The sequence below is a fragment of the Mus pahari genome, chromosome 11 (genome assembly GCF_900095145.1).
Source record: "Mus pahari chromosome 11, PAHARI_EIJ_v1.1, whole genome shotgun sequence".
NCBI lineage: Eukaryota > Metazoa > Chordata > Mammalia > Rodentia > Muridae > Mus > Mus pahari.
In genome coordinates this window covers 20,864,333-20,888,126 of record NC_034600.1, presented here as the reverse complement: position 1 = coordinate 20,888,126, position 23,794 = coordinate 20,864,333, and the positions used below count along the sequence as shown (strand labels likewise).

The 23,794-nt window shown below is 39.5% G+C and overlaps 1 protein-coding gene across 1 annotated transcript in view; it reads left to right on the top strand.

Annotated features, from left to right (window-relative positions):
* The window catches only part of Xrcc4 (X-ray repair cross complementing 4), a 201,735-nt gene extending 199,560 nt beyond the window's left edge, over positions 1 to 2,175 (top strand). The window contains exon 8 of the mRNA XM_021208634.2: positions 1,619 to 2,175. Coding sequence (XP_021064293.1) covers positions 1,619 to 1,724 — 106 coding nt within the window. The 3' untranslated portion in view covers positions 1,725 to 2,175. The remainder of the gene's footprint in view (positions 1 to 1,618) is intronic.
* Positions 2,176 to 23,794: the final 21,619 nt, after the last annotated feature.

Below are 23,794 nucleotides of genomic sequence, written 5' to 3'. Positions count from 1 at the left end.
TCCCTATGGAATCTTCTGTACCTGAGATTCTCTCTTCCATCTCTTGTATTCTGTTGCTGATGCTCACATCTGTGGTTCCTGATTTCTTTCCTAGGATTCTATCTCCAGAGTTGTCTCCCTTTGGGTTTTCTATATTGTTTCTTCTTCCATTTTCAGATCCTTAATGTTTTGTTCAATTCCATCCCCTGTTTGGTTGTGTTTTCCTGTAAATTCTTTAAGGGATTATTTTGTTTCTTCTAGCTATTTAGCAGTGTTTTCCTGTAATTCTTTAAGGGATTTTTGTGTTTCTTCTAGCTGTTTAGTAGTGTTTGCCTATAGTTCTTTAAGNACTTCTACCTGTTTAGCAGTGGTCTCCTGTAATTCCTTGAGGGATTTTTGTGCTTCCTCTTTAAGGGCTTCTACTTTTTTAGCATTGTTCTCCTGTATTTCTTTGAGTGAGTTATTAATGTCCTTCAAATCTTCTACCACCATTATGAGATATGATTTTAAATCCACATCTTGCTTTTCGGCTGTGTTGGGGTATCCAGGGCTCGCTGTGGTGGGCGTACTGAGTTCTGATGGTGCCCAGTGTTCTTGGTTTCTGTTATTAACATTCTTAAGCTTGCCTTTTGCCATCTGGAAATATCTGGTATTAATGTTCAAGCTGTCTCTGGCTGGAGTTTGTTCCTCCTGTGATTCTGATAGCCTCTGTCAGCAGTCCTGGGAATCCCACTCTCCCCTGAGTCCCCGTGGTCAGAGCACTCTCTGCAAGCATGCTCTCCTCTCACAAGGCAGGTGTCCAGGAGTCTGAAGCTCTTATCCTCCTTCTGAGTTCTGGGGTCAGAGCCCTCCCTGTAGGCCAACTCTCCTCCCGTGATCCTGAGGACCTGCAGTGTAGAGGATCCTCCAGAGTGCTCTGCTGCCTCTGCCGTTATCCTAAGGACCTGTGGTGTGGAGATTCCTCCACAGCGCTCAGCTGCCTCCGCAGTGATCCTAAAATCGCATGGACAGTCCTCTAGGACCTTGGTGGTGTCACCAACTCCAAGCCCTAGATGACCTGGTGCTGGTGCAGACCAGAAGGGACCTTGTGCCCCTGGTCAGGCCTGTTCTCTGCTTCCCTAGTGCTGTCTCACGTCCCGTGTGTGATTGGATTGGAGCAGAAGTTGTGTTCCACTCACCAGTGATCCTACGATCTCGTGGGCAATCCTCTGGGGACCATGGGGGTGTCCGCTGACTCTAAGCCCTAGATGACCTGGTGCTGGTGCAAACAGGAAGGGACTTGTCTTAGTGTTTCTTTAGTGTGTAAGTGAATGTGTCTCTTTCTTGTGCCTTCTCTTGGGCTCTTTTCCTTCTGTTTGTTTGCTTTGTCCTATTTGATGTATTAGATTTTGTTCTATCTTACACATTTTCTTATGATTCCTTAGAAGCCTGTTTGTTTTCTAATGACAGAGAGAAAGGTGGTGGATTTGGATGTAAGGGGAAGAGGGAAGGAACAGGGAGGAGTAGAGGTCGAGGAAACTATAATCAGGACATGTTATATAAGAAAAAGAATCTATTTTTAATAAAAGGAAAAATAAAAATGAGAAATTTAAATAAAAAAACAACTGAGAAATAACTCCTGATTTTCTTTCTACTATAGGCTTGCCTCTTCACTGCCTCAGACCTTGAAAGAGGACAGCGCCTCTGCTGGAAACATGTCTTTAGAAACCCTGAGAAACAGCAGCCCAGAAGATCTCTTTGATTAGATATTATAACCCCTAGAAAACAACACTGGCATTCAGTGGACTATATTATTTACCCAGTTCCTTTGGATGAAAATACAGGCTTTCAACTCTGCAGCCATGGTTACTATGTCTTGCAACTTCATTGTACGTACCCAATAAATTATACTAGTATGTGACAGTCAGATTGGATGACAGAGGGACACTTTTCTCCCTTTCTTAGTTAAATCTGAGTTTTGTTGCGAAAGGCACATATATCATATTTGTTTACACATTTTTGTAACTTTCTAATGACTCTTGGAAAATTTTGGAAATAGAACAAAAAAATCTTTAACTCTTCTTTTTAGTTGCATTTTAAATTATCTTTGTTTAAACATTTTAATTTATGGTATGACACATATAAAATACATCTTTATCTTGTGTGTAAACAATCTGAGAATCTGATAGTTAATAAAAGTGTGTGTTCTTAAAAGAACATTATTTAACTGAACATTTTCTTTATTGTAGTAACTTGTCTTCTTAAGTACTTACTCTAAATACCTTGTGTTCCAGTAGTAGTGGCCCCACACCCATGCACACACTGGCAGTACTAAATGGCTTAGTAGTTATCAAAAACAAAAAGAAAAAAGTAAAAAGAAAAGGAAAAAAAAAAAGAAAAAACCTTGGGAAGGGAACATAATGAAGAGTATGGAGACAGAATTAAAGAGGAGAAATCTGGACACATATTGCACTATGAAACTCTCAAGAATAAAGAAAGAGCTCTGTGCAGCTTCCCTGCCAGAGGAGAGCTGGCCTCCAGGGAAGTCTCTGACCCTGGGACTCAGGGAAGATCGCCATTTACTCTCTGGTGTCTCTCTAAGGCTGGTCTGCTCAGGAGTTCACAGGACACATAAGCAACAGAGCTTCTGCGACAGGGTCTTATGAGCCTACATCTGCGTCCAGGACATGGCGCTGTTCTGCAGCTCTCTATGCACTGGTCTTGCCAAGAGAGAGCTGGTTTCGAGGAGTGCTGACACAGGCTTACACACTCATAAGAAGAACAAGCTCCAGCCAGAAGCAGATATATCATCTAACACCAGAGATTACCAAATGGTGAAAGGCAATTGTAAGAATCTTATCAACAGAAACCAACACCTTCTGGCATCATTAGAACCTAGTACTTCCACCACAGTGAGTCCTGGATACCCCAACACACGGGAAAAGCAAGATTCAGATTTAAAATCATATCTCATTATGCTTGTAGAGGATTTTAAGAAGGACACTAATAATTCCCTTAAAGAAATACAGGAGAACACAGCTAAACAGGTAGACGTCCATAAAGAGGAAACACAAAAATCCCTTTAAGAATTACAGGAAAAAGGACCTTGATATAGCTATCCCCTGTGAGGCTATGCCAGTGCCTGGCAAATACGGAAGTGGATGCTCACAGTCATCTATAGGATGGAACACAGGGCCCCCAATGGAGGAGCTAGAAAAAGTACCCAAGGAGCTGAAGAGGGCTGCAATCCTGTAGGTGGAACAACAATATGAACTAACCAGTACCCCCAGAACTCGTGTCTCTAGCTGTATATGTAGCAGAAGATGGCCTAGTCAGCCATCATTGGGAAGAGAGGCCCCTTGGTCTTGCAAACTTTATATGCCCCATACAGGGGAATGCCAGGGCCAAGAAGTAGGAGTGAGTGGGTAGGGGAGTAGGGCAGGGGGAGGGTATAGGGGACTTTTGGGATAGCATTTGAAACATAAATGAAGGAAATATATAATAAAACACTTAAAAAAAAAAAAAGAATTACAGGAGAACACAAACAGCTTGAAGACCTTAAAGAAGAAACTCAAAAATCCCTTAAATAATTATAGGAAAACACAGCCAAACAGGTGAAGGAATTGAACAAACCAATCCAGGATCTAAAAGTGGAAGTAGAAACAATAAAGAAATAACAAGGGGAGACAACTCTGGAGATAGAAACCCTAGGAAATCAGGAGCCATAGATGCAAGCATCACCAACGGAACACAAGAGATGGAAGAGAGAATCTCAGATGCAGAAGATTCCATAAAAACATGGACACAACAATCAAAGAAAATGCAAAATGCAAAAAGATCCTAACCCAAAACAGACAGGAAATCCAGGACACAATGAGAAGACCAAACCTAAGGAAAATAGATATAGATGAAAATGAAGATTTTCAACTTAAAGGGCCAATAAATATCTTCAACAAAATTATAGAAGAAAACTTCCCTAACCTAAAGAAAGAGATGCCCATGAACATACAAGTAGCCTACAGAACTCCAAATAGACTAGACCTGAAAAGAAATTCCTCCTGACACATAATAATCAAAAGACCAAATGTATTAAAGGTAGAATATTAAAAGCAGTAAGGGAAAAGGGTCAGACCTATTAGAATTACACCAGACTTCTCCCCAGACACTATGAAAGCCAGACGATCCTGGACAGATGTCATACAGACAATAAGAGAACACAAATGACAGCCCAGACTACTATACCCAGCAAAACTCTCAATTACCATAGATAGAGAATCCAAAGTATTCCAAGACAACACCAAATTCACACAATATCTTTCCAAAAATACAGCCCTTCAAAGTATAATAAAGGAAAACTCCCACACAAGGAGGAAAATTATGCCATAGAAAAAGCAAAATCTTTCAACAAACCAAAAAGAAGATAAACACAAGAACAGAATCCTAACTCTAACAACAAAATAAAAGAAAGCAACAATTACTTTTCCTTAATATCTCTTAATATCAATGGACTCAATTCACCAGTAAAAGACAAAGACAGACTGAGAGGCCAGCTACGTAAACAGGACCCAACATTTGCTGCAAACAGGAAACACACCTGAGGGACAAAGACAGACACTTCCTCAGAGTAAAGGAAGGAAAACAACTTCCCAATCAAACAAGCAGGAGTAGCCATTCTAATATTGAATAAAATCACATTTCAACCTAAAATTATCAAAAAAGAAAAGGAAGGACACTTCATACTCATCAAAGGTAGAATCTACCAACTTACGGGACAAAATGAAATCAATCCTAAGAGGAAAACTCATAGCTCTGAGTGACTCCAAAAAAAAAAAAAAAAAACTGGAGAAAGCATACACTAGCAGCTTCTTCTGTATTAAAAGTCTGGTGCTCAATTTGACAAATTACATTCAGATACCACACTCCTTTCTGTTCATATTTGTTTGTCATTTCTCACCGACTCCTTCCTACGTGTCCAGAACCCCGAGATTTTCCACAGATTGAGGGAGGCCAACTGGGGCCAGTCTGCAACATGGCCTTTCTCAGAGATCATACCTCATCTGTCACCCCTAAAAGCTGGTGCATTGCTTTTTCTATTTGTCCTTCTGCTTCCTAACCCAGGCCTGTTGTTTCCTTCTAACTAAGTTCAATTCTCTCCTAACAAAATCATGATGTACACCATGTTGCCACATGCAATATTTGGCTCATTCTGTCATAAGCATGTTTTATAAAGCTCATGGCTTCTATCTTTTTCCTCATTGCTTTGGGACAGCATTTGTGCAGTGTGGTCTTCCTTTATTCTAGCCACCTATTATTTGGCTTCTTGGGTTATACTTTCTTCTCTGCTCATGAGTTAAGTGTTTGATTACTAACTGTAGGTTCAGTCTTCAACACTCTGCTCTTAACTACCTATATCATCAACTTCGATTTTGTGCGGTTTTAAATATCAGATTTACTTTTATTACCAAAGCTAATGGGAAAAGTTATAAACAGACTTACAAGTACATGCAAGAGGGAGAGAGAGAGAGAGAGAGAGAGAGAGAGAGAGAGAGAGAGAGAGAGAAAGAGAGAGAGAGAGAGAGAGAGAGAGAGAGAGAGAGAGAGAGAGAGAGAGAGAAAGAGAGAGAGATTCTCCTACATTTTATCCATATATTGGTTGTGCTTATATGCTCATAACTTGGGAGGCCAAAGCTGCTGACAGGTTTTCATGGATTCAAGGTCAGCCTGGATTGCTGTTTCAGGCTAGCCTGGCTTCCATTTAAAAAAAATTAAAAGAAAGAAATTTCTATCACATTTCAATTTTTTGATAGGTTACATTTAAGAAAAATATGTATATTTATAAATATATCAATTACAAATATAATACTAAAGCACAAATTCCTACTTAGTCATGCATGAATGTTACTATACTATTGTGTTTTTTATAATTTAAGATGTATGTATGTACCTTAACTCTTTCCAAGTGACTTTAAAATTTGGAACAGAATACAAATAATTTAAAAGTACACAACCAGTATGTGTAGAATAAATGAGAAAAATCAGTGATGAGTGTCTTCCCAAAGTAATACTAGCAATAGCACCCATAGAATTTATCATACTTGGGACATTTTGGATTTTTATTTCATCTTTGTAGGCCAACAGATATTTCTATCCATCTCTGCATTGCATTGATTCACTTGGTTACAAAATGGTGCATACAGCCTCTAAGCACAAGTTGTTCATGTCCTTGGAGACAAGAAAACTATGGCATTCTGTTTCACACACGGTGTAGAAACACTCTACAATGTGCTCAGATCCTGTTATTCCAGGCCATGCTTACATCTGTGCTTTCCACTGTCTGTGCCTGAAAATAAATGCTCTGGAGACCACTGACTGACTTGAAAGGCACAGAAACAGAGTTTCAATGAATTGTGACTCTTTGAATGTCAGTATCCCCACTTCTAAGACAAATGGATTTCATTTTGGAGGGATTTTTTTTTTCAGCTTAAAATTTATAAGTTGGGGCTGGCAACAGATATGGTGCAAAGTTCATTATGGAAGAAAAAAGAGGCCCTGCATTAGCATAGGTGTCTTTATTATATAATTGTAAAAGGTCAGAGGTCTACTTTAGAAAAGGTTTGCTTCATGACCTAGAATCAAATTTATAAAATACAACACCCTGTTTCTGAGCCAGACAACTCTTCACTGGGTGTTTGACTTAACAAAAGTTTAGCAAGGAAAGGTTATACGCAAGGTACAGACCTGGGACATGTAGAGAAATAAAAGATAAGCCTATTCGTTTTAAAAACAGTTGCTGAACATTTGTGCTAGTTTTTGTTCTTAGCATTAGCTATGGTGGTGTGCAAAAGAGGTAAGCACCCTCTGGCCTCAGAGCACATGGTGTAAGAAATGAAGCCTGAGGCCCTCAAAACAAGGCTGAAACTACCCGATAGTCAGCTGTGAATTCACAAAGCTCTTTGGGGCTATCTAAGAATAAGGGAAAAAAATGTGGCTCCATGAGACTTTCGCTAGACTCGACCCAGAAAATCAACCATCATTCTTTCGTGTAATCCTTATACTCAAACATCATTGTTAGAATCCTTCACAAATATCTGACATCTAGATTCAAAGTTTGCCTCCTCAATTTTCCTGTGAGTTGATACTCCCAGAAAACACAGTTACAGTTCTGCTTCATCCTAATCATATTGTAAGGGGAATGATGACAACAACAGGACTTTCTCTGCACACATTTATGGCTGTTGTCCTGATTTACTTTCTTAACAAGGGATGTGAATTTTTTAGCAAATTCTTTAGATGAAACTTCATTATAGAGGTTATATGAGTTAACCTAAAATGATTTTCTCTGTATCTTTATTGTGAAGAGTGCCCTGAAATGACTGTCTGCTTTTTCTTGTTCAGTATACAACACTATATGGACTAGGCTTGGCTCATGTTTTAACCTGCCTGATAATCCTTTCATTTACCCATGATTTTTTTTTCCTCCACCATATTTGAATAAAATTCAACATGAATTTTACTGCTCACCTGTTAATTTTTTTCCCTTCCATCCTTTGAAGAACTCCATCTGAAATTCTCATCACAGAGTAGAGTAGATTTTCACACCAAGATCTCATTGACCCTAAAGACTCTTGATTCTTCAAGACAGAATCACCCCTACCTCCATATTGATAGAGGAGTGTTTTTCCACAAAAAAATCAGGAGAGATTTTGGTGGCCAAAGTTCCAGTTGAAGGAATGTGGATGAGTCTTAAACTGTTAGCTATATTTATAGAGAGTTTGAAATTTAATGTTGATCTTGGATATAATAGCCAGACAAATGGGAATAGATTAAATAATGTTTATGTCTATAAACTCTGCCTCTGAGCTTTGCTCTTTGCCAAAAGCTATGAGACAGATAAGGAAATTTACGAAAGTAATAGTCATAGGGATATCATCCAGAAGTCAATGAAGTGTGACAACATGAAAGGAGGGGGTCATGCTTAGATGCCCCACCGTGATGATGACCATGTTGATGTCATGTGTTCTCACTAGGATCTTAGAAGAAACCCTTTGTAAAAATTTTTTTTGAGAACTACTCAAGGTTAAAAGCAAAAACAAGGAAGATTAATTGATTGTTTGCTGTTTTCTGCTACTCAGTGGTAGCCTGTATGCCTTGATTGCTCATATTTGAATTCCTGCTAACCCATGCAGCACCTACAAATAAGCCCTTCATTCAAAAGCAGAGCTACAGGAACCAAAGTAGCAAGGGAAGTAGGTCAGATCTTTCTAGACTGTGATTGCCCCACCAGCACCAGCAAAGATTGATAGTGGTTTTTAGGATTTTTGAGCCACAGCTAGCCAATTTGTAACACATTGTTTTATGCAATTTCCTGATGCCTCACTTCCCAGTCCTAGTCAAGGTGATGAGACCAAGAGACCAGAAAATTAAATGAAATAAGATGGGTGTGTGGCTTGTTTAAAAGTGTATTTTCTGGAGAAGCCAATATGTAATTTAGGAAGAAACTAAAAGGAAAATAAGAGAAGGAAGAGGCAGAGGGGGGAGAAGGAAGAAAGAAAAGGAAGATGAGGAGGAGGAGGAAGAAGAGAAATATAGCTAAAGAAGAAATAAAAGAAGAGAAATAGAAAAAAAGAAAGAGAAGGAGAAGGAAGAGAAGGAGAAGAGAAAGAGGAAAAAGAGGAAAGAAAAATCAGAATCAGCAGCAGCAACTCCTAGCAAGCTGGCAGAGAGAAGAAGACTCTGGGGACTCATGAGGAGAGAAGGCAGTTCCTGATGTGGCCCTGATACTTTGCTTTTCAGAGCTAGATCTAATGTATGCATACTGTGAAACACTTCCTGTTTCCTTCCCTTCCTGCAGTTTTATTAGTTAAATGGCTCTTTACATTGGGGGTGGGGGTGTTACTAAACTAGCAAGGAAATTTAATACATTTTATTTTCAAAAGATTTCAAGTAGTATTCCCCAGAGAGTTGCGGTTCCCCATGCCTGGCCTATGATGACTTGCAGATCATAACTGAGTCTGCTCTGCAAGCTCGAGCCCAGTCCATATGTTGAGACTTCCAGGAAAACTGTCTAACTAAGCCAATGTAGATACACTGCATTACAGAATTATAGTCAGGTATTAACAGTGGGTCAAACATAAAAATGATTGCTTGGTCTATGATAGGTGTATGAGTGTGAGCTCATGCATGATACAACCTACATGTATAGGTCAGAGGACAGTTTGGAGGAATTAGATCTTTCTTCTCACCATGGGCTCAGGAGATTGAACTCAAGTTGTTAGGTGTCATGCCAAGCACTCTTAATCCACTGAGCAAGCTATCTTACCAGCCCAGATACAGCTTTTCTTATGCAACAATTTATCAAAGATTATTCAAGTTTAGTAAGATTTGTCAGTTCTGCAAGAGGTACATTAGAATAAAACAATACAATAACAAAAGTGGTATTTTCTTCAGAACTATATAAAATATTGCTATTTTAAGATTTACATTTCTTTTTTGTGTGTTTGTATGGGGGCAGGATTGTAGCATGAGTATAGCCCAGAGGCACTGGATTCTCAGGAGATGGAGTTATAGACTCTTTATGTGAGTGCTGAGAATGTTAGTTAACCACTCAGCCATCTCTTCAGCCCCTAAATATTTCCATTTCTGAAGTCCATTTCTCCGTCACAATCCTAGAATATTGTTATACTCTCATTTCTTTGAGAAAGTTTAAGAACAGTTGGGAGACGAAAAAATTCTATGAGATAAGTGAAGTTTTGAACTTGCCTTCAAGAATCCTTGAAGTTTGTCTGAAGGGAAATCTTTGCCATATAAAGCTTAGGGGATATAATGTACAGGTCTAGAAGTTTCTCAATGGAAGGATGGAGGTGACTTAGTTGGATCTATGTTCTGAGTAAAAATTGGGAAGGAGACATGAGCAAGCACAACCATGTACACTCAAAGGGTTCAGATCTGTCTGTACGCTGTGCAGCTCCTTCATTCCTAAGTTGTGTAGGACATCATCAAACTGTACTTCATACCCAGGAACATTTACCAATTAAACATTCAACATCTTTGGAAAGGCTCTAACTTTGATTCATACCAAAAAGCATTCACACATGAAATTAACAGTCTGGATAGCCACTTAGTTCTTAACATCTATGCCCCAAAAGCAAGGAAACCTAGACTCATAGAAGAAACTTTACTAGAGTTCAGATCACACATTGAGCACCACACAATAATAGTGGCTTCCACATCCCACTCTCAAGGACAGAAACTAAAAAAGAGAAACAATGAAACTAATGGGAGTTGTAAACCAAATGCATTTAACGAATATTTATCGACCCTTCCTTCCCTTCCCACCCCCCAAAAATCTATACCTTCTTCTTAGCACCACAAGGAATTCTGCAAAATTTGCCATATAATAGGGCACAAAGCAAGCCTCAATGGCTAGAAAAAGTTTGAAATAACCCCATGTGTTTCATCAGATCACCAGGAATTAAGGCTGGATCTCAACAACAACCTAAAAACAGAAAACCCACATACTCAGTGAAACAACTCTCTACCCAATGATAACTTAGTCAGAGAAGAAATTAAAGACTTTTTAGAATTCAATGAAAATGTAGGCACTACATATCCAAACTTATGGAACACAATGAAAGCAATGCTAAGAGGAAAATTCATACCACTAAGTACCTTCATAAAAAAATTAGAAAGATCTCATTGTTACAACTTAACAAGACACCTAAAAGCTCTAGAACAAAAAGAAGTAAACACACCCAAGAGGAAATAGTCAAACTCAGAGCTGAAATCAATCAATTAGAAAGAAAGAGAACAATAAAAGATTTATCAAAACCAGGATCTGGTTTTTAAGAAAATCAACAAGATAGATAAACCCTTAGCCAAACTAACTGAAAGACAGAAAGACAGTATCCAAATTAACAAAATCAAAAATGGAAAGGAAGACATAAGAGGAAATTTAAAAAAAAAATCATTAGGTCATACTTCAAAAGCCTGTATGCCACAAAAAATGGAAAATCTAAACAAAATGGATAATTTTATAGACTGATACCACTTACCAAAGTTAAATCAAGATCAGGTAAACTGCCTAAACAGTCCTATAGCCCCTAAGGAAATAGAAGCAGTCATTTAAAATCTCCCAACCAAAAAAAGCCCTGAGCAAGGTGATTTTAGTGCAAAATTCTACCAGACTTTCAAAGAGGAGCTAATACCAATACTCCTCAGAGTATTCCACAAAAAAAAAAAACAGAAGGAACACTATCTTATTCATTTGATGAGGCCACAATTACCCTGATCCCTAAACTATACAAAGATTCAACACAGAAAGAGAAGTTCAGACTCCTTTCACTTATAAACATTGACACAAAAATACCCAAAAAATTATCATAGAAAGAATGCAGGAACACATCAAAATCATTATTCATCACAATCTAATAGACCTCATCCCAAGCATGCAAGGATGGTTCAATATAGGAACATCCATTAACATAACCCACTATATAAACCAATTGAAAGAAAAAATATCACATCATAATCCAATGAGATGCAGAAAAAAGCCTTCCACAATCCTGCATCACTTTATGTTAGAAGTCTTGGGTAGATCAGTGATTGAGGGCACATACCTAAACATATTAAAAAAAATATACAGCAAACCAACAGCCAACATCAAATTAAATGGAGAGAAACATGAAGCAATCTCACTAAAATCAGGGAGAAGAAAAGGCCACCCACTTTCTGCCAATATAGTACTTGAAGTTCTAGCTAAAGCAATAAGACAACAAAAGGATAACAAGGGGATGCAAATTAGAAGAAAAACAACATAAGGTACCAGGTATATTCCAGGATGATATCACAGTATATACAAACAATCCCCAAAATTCTTCCAAGGAACTCCTACAGCTGATAAAAACTTCAGCAAAGTGGGTGAATATGAAATTAACTGAAAGAAATCAGTAGCCTTCCTTTATAGAAATGATAAATGGGCAGCAAAGGAAATTAGGGAAGTCATACTCTTCACAACAAGCACAAATAGCAGACAATATCTTTGTATAACTCTAACCAAGCAAGTAAAAGGTCTGTATGCCAAGAACTTCAAGACCCTGAAGAAAGTAATTAAAAAAGATATCACAAGATGGAAATATCTCCCATGTTCATGGACCAGTAGGATTAACATATTAAAAAATGGCAATTTTACCAAAAACAAGCTACAGATTCAATGTAATCCCCATCAACATTTCAACACATTTTTAGAGGCCTTGAAAGAGAAATTCTCAACTTTGTATAGAAACCCAGGATAGCCAAATATCCTGAGCAACAGAAGAACCTCTGGAGAAATCACCATCCCTGACTTCAAGCTATACTACAGAGCAATAATGATAAAAACAACAATAACAACTAAAAACTAATAAACCCGCACACTCAAGGACACTTGATTTTTACAAAGATGGCAAGCCTGTACAATGAAAAAAGAAAGCATCTTCAACAAATGGTGCTAATCTAAGTGGATGTCTTCATGCAGAAGACTGTAAATAGGTCCATGTTTGTCACCCTACACAAAACTCAAGTCCAAGTGTATCAAGAACCTCAACAGAAAAATGGATACACTGAATCTCATAGAGGAGAAAGTGGGAAATAGCCTTCTACACATAAGTACAGGAAACAATTTCCTGAACAGAACACCAATAGCTCAGTCTCTAAAATCAATAAGAGATAAATGAGGGCTCATGAAATTGAAAAGCTGTAAGGCAAATGACACTGTCAATAGGACAAACTAGCATCCTACAGACTAGAAAAAGACCTTCACTAACCATATATCTGAGAGAAGGTTAGTATCCAAAATACATAAAGAACTCAAGGAGTTAGACTCCAACAAACCAAATAACCCAATTAAAATGAGGTACAGAGCTAAACAGAGAATTCTCAGCAGAGAAGTCTGAATGGCTTGAGAAGCACCTAAGGAAATTCACAAAGTCCTTAGTCATCAGGGAAATGCAAATCAAAAGGACCCTGAGTTTCCACCACACACCAATCAGAATAGCTAAGATAAAAAAGCTCAAGTGACCAAGTGACAACAAATGCTGGTGAGATAGTGTTGAAAGGCAAGCACTCCTCAATTGCTGGTGGGATTGCAAACTGGTACAACGCTCTGGAAATCAGGCTGGAGTTTCCTCAAATAATTGGAAATAGATCTACCTGAATACCCAGCTATATCACTCCTCAAATACAACACCACACCATAGATGTTCCACCATACCAAAAGGACATGTACTCTACCATGTTCATAGCAGCTTTATTTGTAATATCCAGAAACTGAAAACAACCCAGATGTCCCACAATCAAAGAATGGATACAAAAAAACATGGTTCCTTTACTATTACAACCAAGGACATCATGAATTTTGCAGAAACTAGAAAATATCCTGAGTGAGATAACTTGAACCCAAAAGAACATTCATGGTATCTACTCACATGATAAGTGATATACGCCATAAAACACAGAATGTCCATGATACACCCCACAGACCTAAAGAAGTTAAACAAGAAGGAAGGTCAAAGGGAGGTTCCTTGAATCACACTTAGAAGGGGAACAAAATAGTCATAGGAGAGAGAAAGAGAGAAGTGGTTGGGAGAGGAGAGGGAGAGAAGAATGGAGAGGCAGGATCAGGTGTGCTGAGAGACAGGAAAGAGACCCAAAGGCTCTTTGAGAGCCTTTCAAAGAGACCATGAATGGAGATGTGCAGCTGCTGGAGGCTAGGGGGGATGGGAATCTTTGGAAGTCCCAGAGACCTGAGGGAAAGTTCCCAGGAGTCATTTCAGGTGACCTTAGACAGGATGTCTAACAGTGGGGACATGGAACCTGAAGAGGGCACCTCCTGCAGCCAGGCACGACTCCCAATGGAGGAATGGCTACATCAACCCACCCTCAAAACTCTCAACCTCAGAGCAGAGACAGAGGGAATGGCCAATCAATACATGACTGAACCTGAAACCCATCCCATGGGCAAGCACCAACTCCTCACATTATACTTGATATTTTTTTTATGCTTACAGACAGGAGCCTAGCATAACTGCCCTCTGAGAAGCTCTCACGAGCTGTTGTCAAAAACAGATGCAGTTGCCCCCCAGCCAAATATTGGTTGGAAGTCCAGGACTCTTATGGAAGAGTTGGGAGAAGGACTAAAGGCCCTGAAGGGGATGGGAACCACACAGGACTACCAACAGAGTCAATTATCATGGACCACTAGGAGCTCTCAGAGTCTGAGCTACCAACCAAAAAACACATATAGCAGACATGCAGCTCAGTCTCCATGTGAGCCTCCCAACAGCTAGAGCAGAGGCTCTCCCTAAAGCTGCACCTTGACTGTGGCATCCCTTCCCCTATAGAGCTGTCCTGTCTGTCCTCAGTGGGAAAGGATGTACCTAATCCTGCAGAGACCTACAGTGAGAGGATGGGAGAATGCCCAGTGGTGACCCAACTTCTCAGAGGGGAGGGGAGGAGCAATAGGGTTAGCATCTCTGTGAGGAGGGACCAGGGGAGGGCAACATTTAATATGTAAGTAAATAAATAAATGTACATTCTTAAAAAATTAACAATGTAGTTATATTCAAGTGAATACTGTTTCTTAAGTACAAATGGAGGAACCCAGGACTCCAGCCACATACGTAGTAGAGGACTGTTGCAGGATTTTCCCTGTCCAGTTACATTAGGGCAGCAGGAGGCTTGTGATTGGACAGGGAAAAGGGAGGCAGAGCTAAGAGTTGCAGAGACAGAGAGTGTCTCAGAGAGAGAAAGGAGAAGGTGAGGATGGAGAAGGACATGAACCTGTGTGGCTTTAACCAGCCACGGGTAATTATGATATCATAAGGTTAGAATAATTGAGATAAAGCTTTTATCATTATCAATTGGTTCCCAACCCTGTTGCATGAAATATAAAAAAACGGACCGGCAGGCAGGCTTCCTGTGCTACCACTGGCAACTGGCAGACCACATGGCTCCAGACGGGTGATCTCAACTCGGCCATTTCTTTTGCTGGAGCTCCTGAGTCCTTTGGAGGACACTGCTGCCAGGCCTATGCAATGACCATCCACCCCACGGTCAGCCATCTTAACACCCATTTACCCAGTAGAATCAAAACTCTTAAAGCTTATAATTAACCAATCAGATTTATGAATCAATAAATTCTCAATTTAAAAGATGTCGATACAATAACATCGGAACCAATTGATAGTGATAAAAGCTTTATCCCAATTACTTGAACCTTATGATATCATAACTACCTGTGGCTGGTTAAAGTCATGCTGGTTCATGACTGCCTCCATCCTCGTCTCCTTTCTCTCTCTGAGACACTCTCAGTCTCTGCAACTCTTAGCTATGCCTCCCTTTTCCCTGTCCAATCACAAGCCTCCTGCTGCCCTAATGTAATTGGATAGGGAAAATCCTGCAACATAGGATGGCTTTATTGGGCATCAATGGGAGGAGAGGCCCTTGGTCCTGTGAAGGCTCGGTGTTCCAATGTAGGGGAATTAGAGGGCAGGGAAGTGGGAGTAGATAGGGGAACACCCTCATAGAAGCAGGGGAAGGGAAGATGGAATAAGGGGCTCCCAGGGGCAACACTGGAAAAGGGGGTAACATTTGAAATGTAAATAAAGAAAATATCCAATAAACATCCTGATGACAATTAAAAAAAGAAAGAAAGAAAATGAACAACTCTGTGTGTGTGTGTGTGTGTGTGTGTGTGTGTGTGTGTGTGTGTGTGTTATGCGTGGACTCATGGGAAGCTGGGAGGTGTTAGCTAGGCCCATTCCTGGAACATAGGTAGGGTCGCAAAAAGCTACACACAACATACAACCAATTGATGCGCTCTTCCCTGGGAAGGACTATTTCTCTCACTTTCCATACTTGTTTGTTTCCTGTAGGTCTTAGTGTAGGGTGAGGCTTTACTCTCCTTCCTCTGTCCGTTTTGTCATGTCTACTGTTCTTCTCTTTCTTCAGGTCATGTTTAGGCCGTCATACTGGTGAGACTATGCAGATTTAGCTTCTGACATATGGTTATTTGAAAAATCTTTCATGTGTCGGTCATCCAGTGTCTTTGAAATCAATTATGCTTTCTATCAGTATCGTTCAGCTAAGTTTCAGAGAATCAATTACAACAAGTCCTCTATAGTGGTGCCTGAAAGTGTAGGAGATCCATGAATAAGGTCTTAAATAGAAGAACAACCAGCATCCCAGCAGCCTTGTCACAGGTACCTGCATTGTCCCTCAGAGTCATTCATCAGACCTGCTAATAGAACAACTCCAACAGACTGGCCTCATAAAGAAATGTGAGTTTAGTTCTTATTTTATTCACTAAATTAAAGAGACACTGAGAAACATGCCCTGAATTTTCAACACATGTTTCCAATTAATGCTGTAGAACAGGCCCCTGACTTGATAAAAGCATTGACCTGTACCTTCAGTGCCTGTACAATGTACTCTTTCATTTTACAAGGTGAACAAAATGCAGCTTTAAATATCTTTTTAAATGTTAACAAAAACTCAGAAGTATAAGCTTAGAGGAAGGTAAAGAGTGGGAAGGCTATGTTGTTTGGATTGTCTGCAAGAGATTTCTAGAACCGTTTGTGCATAGAGGGGTTTATTTGCCCAAGTCTGCACTGAGCACTTGCAAGCTTATGTGCAAAAAGCATTATGACTCCTGGGAACTGCACTCTAAAGCCATTAGACGGGAACTTAGTTACCTCAGGAAATACAACTTACTGTACAGTAAATTTGTTTCAGACAACCACTCTGCTCAAAAGGCAACAGAACTCCCATTCAAGTAAATTGTTTCAGAGCCTGCCATAAACTGATGGGACACTTGCCTGCACAGGGGCTCTTCTGAATAACTGTTGGAAGCTCAGTGTGGTTTTAAGTAGCAAAATTATGAGAGTATCCCAGAATTTGGAAATTCGATGTCGGCATGCTTAGTTTAGGTCATCAGACCCTACTTTCTGTGAAAATAAAGAAAACTTACAAGAGGAAAATGTAAGATAATTAACATGCTTTATGACTCTACTGCATTTTGTGTACCCACCACAGATCCAGGAACACTAGCATGACTTTCCATTCTGTGTCATGAGAATACGTGATGTCTTCAGAAGGTTAAGATAATAACCCTTTATGAGATTAGTTCCTGCGTAAAGCATTGAGCAAACCTCTCGGTGTCTAGCTGAGATACCACTCAGCTCTGTGCCATGATAAGCAGACTAGAGAAGCATCCCATCAAGAACAAAAGTCTCTGCCCTCTAGACACACCACCAATTGCACAATTCTGAGATGCAGTGTCTAGTGCAAGGCAAAACCAAAATTCTGAGCAGATAAAACTGACTGAATCATTTTTTTTTCTAATTTCAACCAGAGAAGAGATCTTTGAGATGTACTTTCTGGGTAAATAACTGTCAACAATTGCTGATGTTCTGTTTTAGGTCTCACAACTATAAAGTAGTTCTCCACTTCTATAGTGAGGGAACCACATGGCCAAAAGGCCAGCAGACCTATGTTCCATCTCTGTTGTCTTCCTCCAATCACCCCTTCTATCCTTCTATTCATCATCTCAAATATATCCTCAAAAAGTACCCAGACGAAAGTACACTGTTTCCCATGGTACTCTTCTTTGCTCCACAAAATCTTACTGGGATCACTTCTTTCCAGAAGTGATTATTCTCCACCATTAATCAATAATCATCTTACTTAACATGTTCTGGTGAAATTCATGGCAATGGGGCAATCATTTGTACTACAGCACAAACAAGTTTTCGTATCACCAAAATATTCACATTGCTAAAATCAGTGGCCATTCCAAAGTCTCATCATAGTCATCCTACAACATTAGTAATTAAAACAGTCCACGTTTACTAATCTTCATAATACCCCACTTTAGATCCTTTCATTTTTTTTCTAAGTTTGCTAATGCCTGTGAAAGACTGTGAAAAGCTGTCCAGTTTGACGGACTCTTCTTTTGTACATTGTCTCTTATTGGGTACTAAGTTGTGCTCCACATAGCATTCATGTGGTGAAGCCTCTCCCCGCACTGTGGCAGTAAGCTCTTCTGTGAGGTAATTGGTATAGATACATAAAGTCACCAGAATAAAGTTCCTCCAATGAATTTTGCACCCTCATAAGAAGAAAACACTATAATAAGGATGTGAGGGCACACCTCCGAAACTGTGGCATTTGGAAGGCAGAGTTAGCAGGATTGTAGCAAGATTGAAGATAGTCAGGGCTGACATTTTGTCTAAAGGGGAGAAAAACCTTTCAAACGTCTTTGTGAACCAGTCTTTCCCATTCTATGCACAACAATTCCATTTCCTTAGTCCTCTTTGATTTCTTTGGTTTTTTCCCCCTACAATCTACACTTACTTTCTAGCAGGATACACCCAGAATCTTCATGTTTTACTAACTTCACAGTGATGCGAAGTCAGCATCTCCCTCAGTTGAATAATGGCAGGACCATCCCCATCGGTTTTGAAACTCCTCACACAGACACAAGTAATTGAAATGTCATATTGCAACCTTTCTCTCCTCATGATACCCCTAGAATTCACATTCAAGTCACAGTCCTTGTGGCTTACAAAGATCTGGGGAAAACCAGCTTGTCCACTGCATTGACCTCATCTCCATGTTGTTTATGTGTCTGTTCCTCTTGGCCCACTCTCTGCTCCAAGCACACTCAAGCAAGTAGGGTGCCTTGATGCCTTTGTGTGTGCTGTACCTCTTAGAAGGAATGTTTCTTCCCTTAAATTACTACCTATTTTTCTAATTTTTTTTTGTTTTGTGTTGTTTCTGTACAATTTCACAGTTTATGCCATCTGAGGAATTCCCTAGCCACCCTGTGTAGAATGTCCCTCCTTGCTACCTATAACAAAGCTAGTCTCAGTGCCCTGATTAGTAATGTTTTTCATTCCAAGTATCTGAAACTGGCATTCTAAATGGAGTGTTTATTTATTTTTAACCATCTTTTCCCACTACACTATAAACATGGTCAGAACAGGAATTTAGTGTGGTCCACTCTCCCTATAACCTCTGTCTAGTGCAATGTACAATAGATAATCAGTGAATATTTTAATTATTTCAATGTGTCACTACAACTATACAAAAGCATTAATATATAAAAAGTGTATGATATTTATTGATTTTCCTCAGTGACATTTTTCTAGACTAAACCATTTATTCTCTACAAATCAAACTTGAAAGACCAAGTGTGAGCAAATCTTATGTATAAGACCCAGCAGTTCAAGGCTAAGGTTGAAATCATTACATTGAAAGTTTCAAAACAAACACTTCCTCCTTCAGCCTATGTGAATGGTAGGTTTCTGTCCCTCTCTTGGCTCCCTTCTCTGTCATCTTAGACTGTGTGCTCTTGAGTTGTTGCACTCAAAGATTCATGCCCCAAATGCCCACACTGTGAACAAAGCCCAGCTGGGACAAGGATGTTTTTAAGTTTTTATCTATTCTCCAATAACCTCTATACTGCTAAGTTCACTGGACATCCATGGTCTTCATCATATTTATACTGTAGTGGTGAGCATGCGGAAAACCAAAAGGTTAGAAATAATGCAAAAACAAAATACCACAAGCTGAGGAAGTAATGATAGTCAGACTCCAGGAGACTCAAGAGGAAACAGGTGGTTTGTTACAAGATATCTATTTCTATATCTATCTCTCCATCTCTCCATCTCTCCTCTGTCTCTCCATCTCTCCATCTCTCCACCCATCCATCCATCCATCCATCCATCCATCCATCCATCCATCCATATATCCATCTATTCATCTATCCATCTATTCATCTATCCATCTATCCATCTATCCATCTATGCATCTATCCATCCATCTATCTATCTATCTATCTATCTATCTATCTATCTATCTATCTATCTATCTATCTATCTATCTGTCTGTCTGTCTGTCTGTCTGTCTGTCTGTCTGTCTGTCTGTCTATCTATCTATCTATCTATCTATCTATCTATCTATCTATCTATCTATCTANTATCTATCTATCTATCTATCTATCTATCTATCTATCTATCTATCTATCTATCTATCTATCTATCTATCTATGTATGGAAGCACACTGACATAATGCCCATCAATGGAGTATCACCTAATATGCCTGCCTACTCTCTGCAGGGGTGAGAAAATAGCTTCTCTTTTCCTAAAGCTTGCCTTCTGGATCCTCCTCTGGGTGATCCTGCCCATGTTCCTTTTTCTGTAATAGTCCTGAATGAAAAAGCAAATGATAAATTTAATATTGTAAAGATACTTTCAAGGTCATTGCTGTTAAGCTATACTGCATTCTCACTTGATCACTTTGGCAGCCTAAATTGACCTAGCCCACGGTTTACTGGCATAATCCAGCAGGATTATTTGAGTTGACCATTTATTTGGAGGGCCTAAAGTAAGCAACACAGCATCCACATTCTGTACCTCAGAGGTGCAGAGGGGTGTCTTGATTCAAAAGTTTCCCATAGTTTTAAGAGCGTGGCTGTTGGCCCTGTGTGTAAGTTCCTCATGGAACTTCAATATACAAAACAACAGCCAAGGAGATGCTGCGACTGGGGTAGGATGCCCCAGTTCTTCTTCCTTTGGGAACAAAATCTGGAAGGCATTGGTGTGATAATTATGAAAGCAGACTCTAGAGCCAAACTCAGTTCAAAACCCAATTCTGGTTGACCCTAGGAAAATGTCTTTTCCTTCCAAACTTCAGCTTTGTAATCTCTAAAATGCAGCCAATAATTACAGGTGGTTCTGAGGACTGGGTGAGTTGACCTGAGCAATAATTGTCCTTGTGCCTGTATCAAGGATCTCTGCTGACACGTTTGTCTGAGTACAATACTGCCCTGGGGAAAGCACAGATGAAGTGGAATGCCCCACGCAGCAGCCTGGTACTAGTGACTAACCCCATCCCTGAGGATAGTGGAACAATCATTTTTTTGTAAGCAGAGTTAAGTCCCTCCCTGTGTGACTAACCATGACTAACACAGAGAAGGGAGTTGGCCACCTTCTTAGAAGACACTGTTGGGAAGTTGACCATTCTGTGTTTACAGAAATTTCGCCATAGATAAACTCTGACCCTTGTAGATGCTATAGTATTTCATAAACTGGAAATAATTTACTGATTTTTCAGGAAACAAATATAACGAACTATAAGATACAACTAAATGAAATTTCCTAAAAAATAGTTCTAAATTGGCAAAGTAAAATTCATGTTCTTAATGGTGTGGAAATAGCCTTTTCATAAGGCAGGTTGTATTTCTGTATAATGTATTGATAATATGTTGGCATGGGCAGAGATTTAAGACTTAATAAATGATGGGGAGTAAGAATGTGAACTGAAAGCTCATATTCATAACACACAAAAATGGTTCATTTTTTTCTTGAATTTATCTCTCTAGAAGAACTGTGAAACTTCTCCCTGTGCAATATCCAAAATGTCACTGAAAGTGGTCAAGTATGTAGCAATGTAGCAATCGGACTTCTTGAAAGTGGCTTAAATGCAGTTCTGGCTTTAAAAAAAAAAAGCCTTTTGTAACCTATTGCTTCATATAGTCCTCAAAGCAATGATCTTGCAAAAATGTGACTTGTGCTGCAAGCTGTATGTGGGTCATAAAATACAAAAGGAGGAGGAAACCAATGAAAATTGAAAAACTGTTAGTTTTCTTTCCTTATATTTCATATGTCACTATTTACTACTATAAATTATTTCCTGACTTACAGACCTCAGACCTGGACATGTGCACAGCCCTTGGCAGGATCCCGAGGAAGTAAAGGCCCTTAGCTTTTGCACAAAACTCTTCTAAGGCTTCTTTTACTTCCCCGTGCTTTCCTTAGTCCCCCTGATGACTGATAGCACTCTTAAACATGGAGATAACACAAAGGCATGTGGCTTCAGATACTATATGTGTGATTCTTTTTAAAAGTTTGCTTATTTAATATATCCATGCTTTATATTTGTTTATTTTTTTGTAGAGCCAAGATTAAAATCTAGGACCCAATGTATGTAGGCAAGTTTTCCATCATTGAAGAAATACATGTAGCCATAAGGATGTAAGGATGTGATTTTTGTCTAAGAATCCTTGATATCAAATATAAAGAGCCATAAATCCAGATCTGTGATTTCTATCTATTGAGAAAAAGAGGTTTCTCCAGAACCACAGTGTTCCAAGTCCCCATGTTTTATATTGTGGGCCATTCAAACATAATCTCTGATAAAGTTCCTAGTACACAAAATCCTTATTATTTATTTCTTCTGCTAGCTGTTTATAAACAACCAATACCTTTCTAGGTGCCTCCTGCCTTTCTAGTATGTCTGCTTTGGAGAACACCAGTAAAGTAAAACTTAAACCACAATCCTTTTCACTGTTAGGAATGCCACATTCCTACTTGAGTACTTTCCAGTGGCCTGAATGGCACCACCATATTGGTGGTTGCCCCAGTGTTGAACTTCTAAGACCAGATGTTATACCTACCTCTGGCTTCTAGTTAATCTGCAAAGCATTTTATTTCTTCCCATGTGGCATTAATTCAACTCTCTCTCCCTCCACTCCCCTTCTCCTCTCCTTCATTCTTTTCTTCTTTCTTTCCCTCTCTTCTTTCCTCAACACTGATTTCCACATCACCACCATCCATAACAGTATAGTTGGAAAGACAGAACTAACTACTGCATAAAGGAAACACCATTCCCTCATGCCTGGTGCCTGTATAACCACTACACTACACAGAATTGATGTCATGACCTCCTGAAGCTCTTCAACTACCTTTGCCACATTTAAACCCTTTCTCTAACCACAGAAAATTTAACATCTATGTTCTTTATATTTCTGCACCATTAAACACTCTTATCTCGAATTATCACACAAAGCCTGCCATGATGTGATGTGACCTCCTTGGGGTGATATATTTTCCATTCTCTTCATCACACTCCACCCAACCCCCCCTCCTCCTCCTCTTCCTCCTCCTCCTCCTCCTCCTTCCTTCCTTCCTTCCTTCCTTCCTTCCTTCCTTCCCTTTCTCCCTCCCTCTCTCTTGGTTCATTTCCTCTGTGTGTCCATCTGTCTGTGTGTCTGTCTGTCTCTGACTATTCTGCCTCTCTCTGTGTTTCTCTGTGTCTGTGTCTGTATCTGTTTGCCTGTCTGTTTCTCTTTGTGTGTCTATGTGTCCATGTGTTTGTGTGTCTGTCTGTATATGTGTCTGGCTGGCTGACTGTGTATGTGTCTGTGTATCTATGTGTCTGTCTGTCTATCTGTGTCTGTCTCTCTGTCTCTGTCTGTTTTTAGGAGTCTGTGTGTCTGTCTATGTCTGTCAGCGTCTGTCTGTGTGTCTATGTGTCTCTCTGTCTGTCTGTCTGTCTGTCTGTCTGTGTCTATGTATGTGTCTGTCTCTATGTGTGTCTCTGTGTCTCTGTGTCTGTATGTATATCTGTATCTGTATGTGTCTGTATGTATGTATGTATGTACGTATGTATGTATGTATGTATGTATGTATGTATCTCTGTGTGCATGTACCTCATATCTCTGTCTCTGTCTTTCTCTATTTCTGTCTCTAGCTCTCTGTCTTTTTCTCTCTGTCTCTTCCCCTCCCTTCTTCCCTTCTGACACTGAAATCCTCTGCATGAGCTCTTCTCCTTTCATGGTCCTTTTCATTACATTACCCTGATGTCTGGATGATTCACATTCATCTGACAAGTGTCTCTAATTAAGTGTCACCTTTCCCAGGAAGTTTCCCTAGACACTTCTGATCTTAAGGTATTGCTCTTAAGTCCTCTCTCAAAGTGTGTTTCATCAACCATGATGCTTACTCTTCTGCAGCCTCA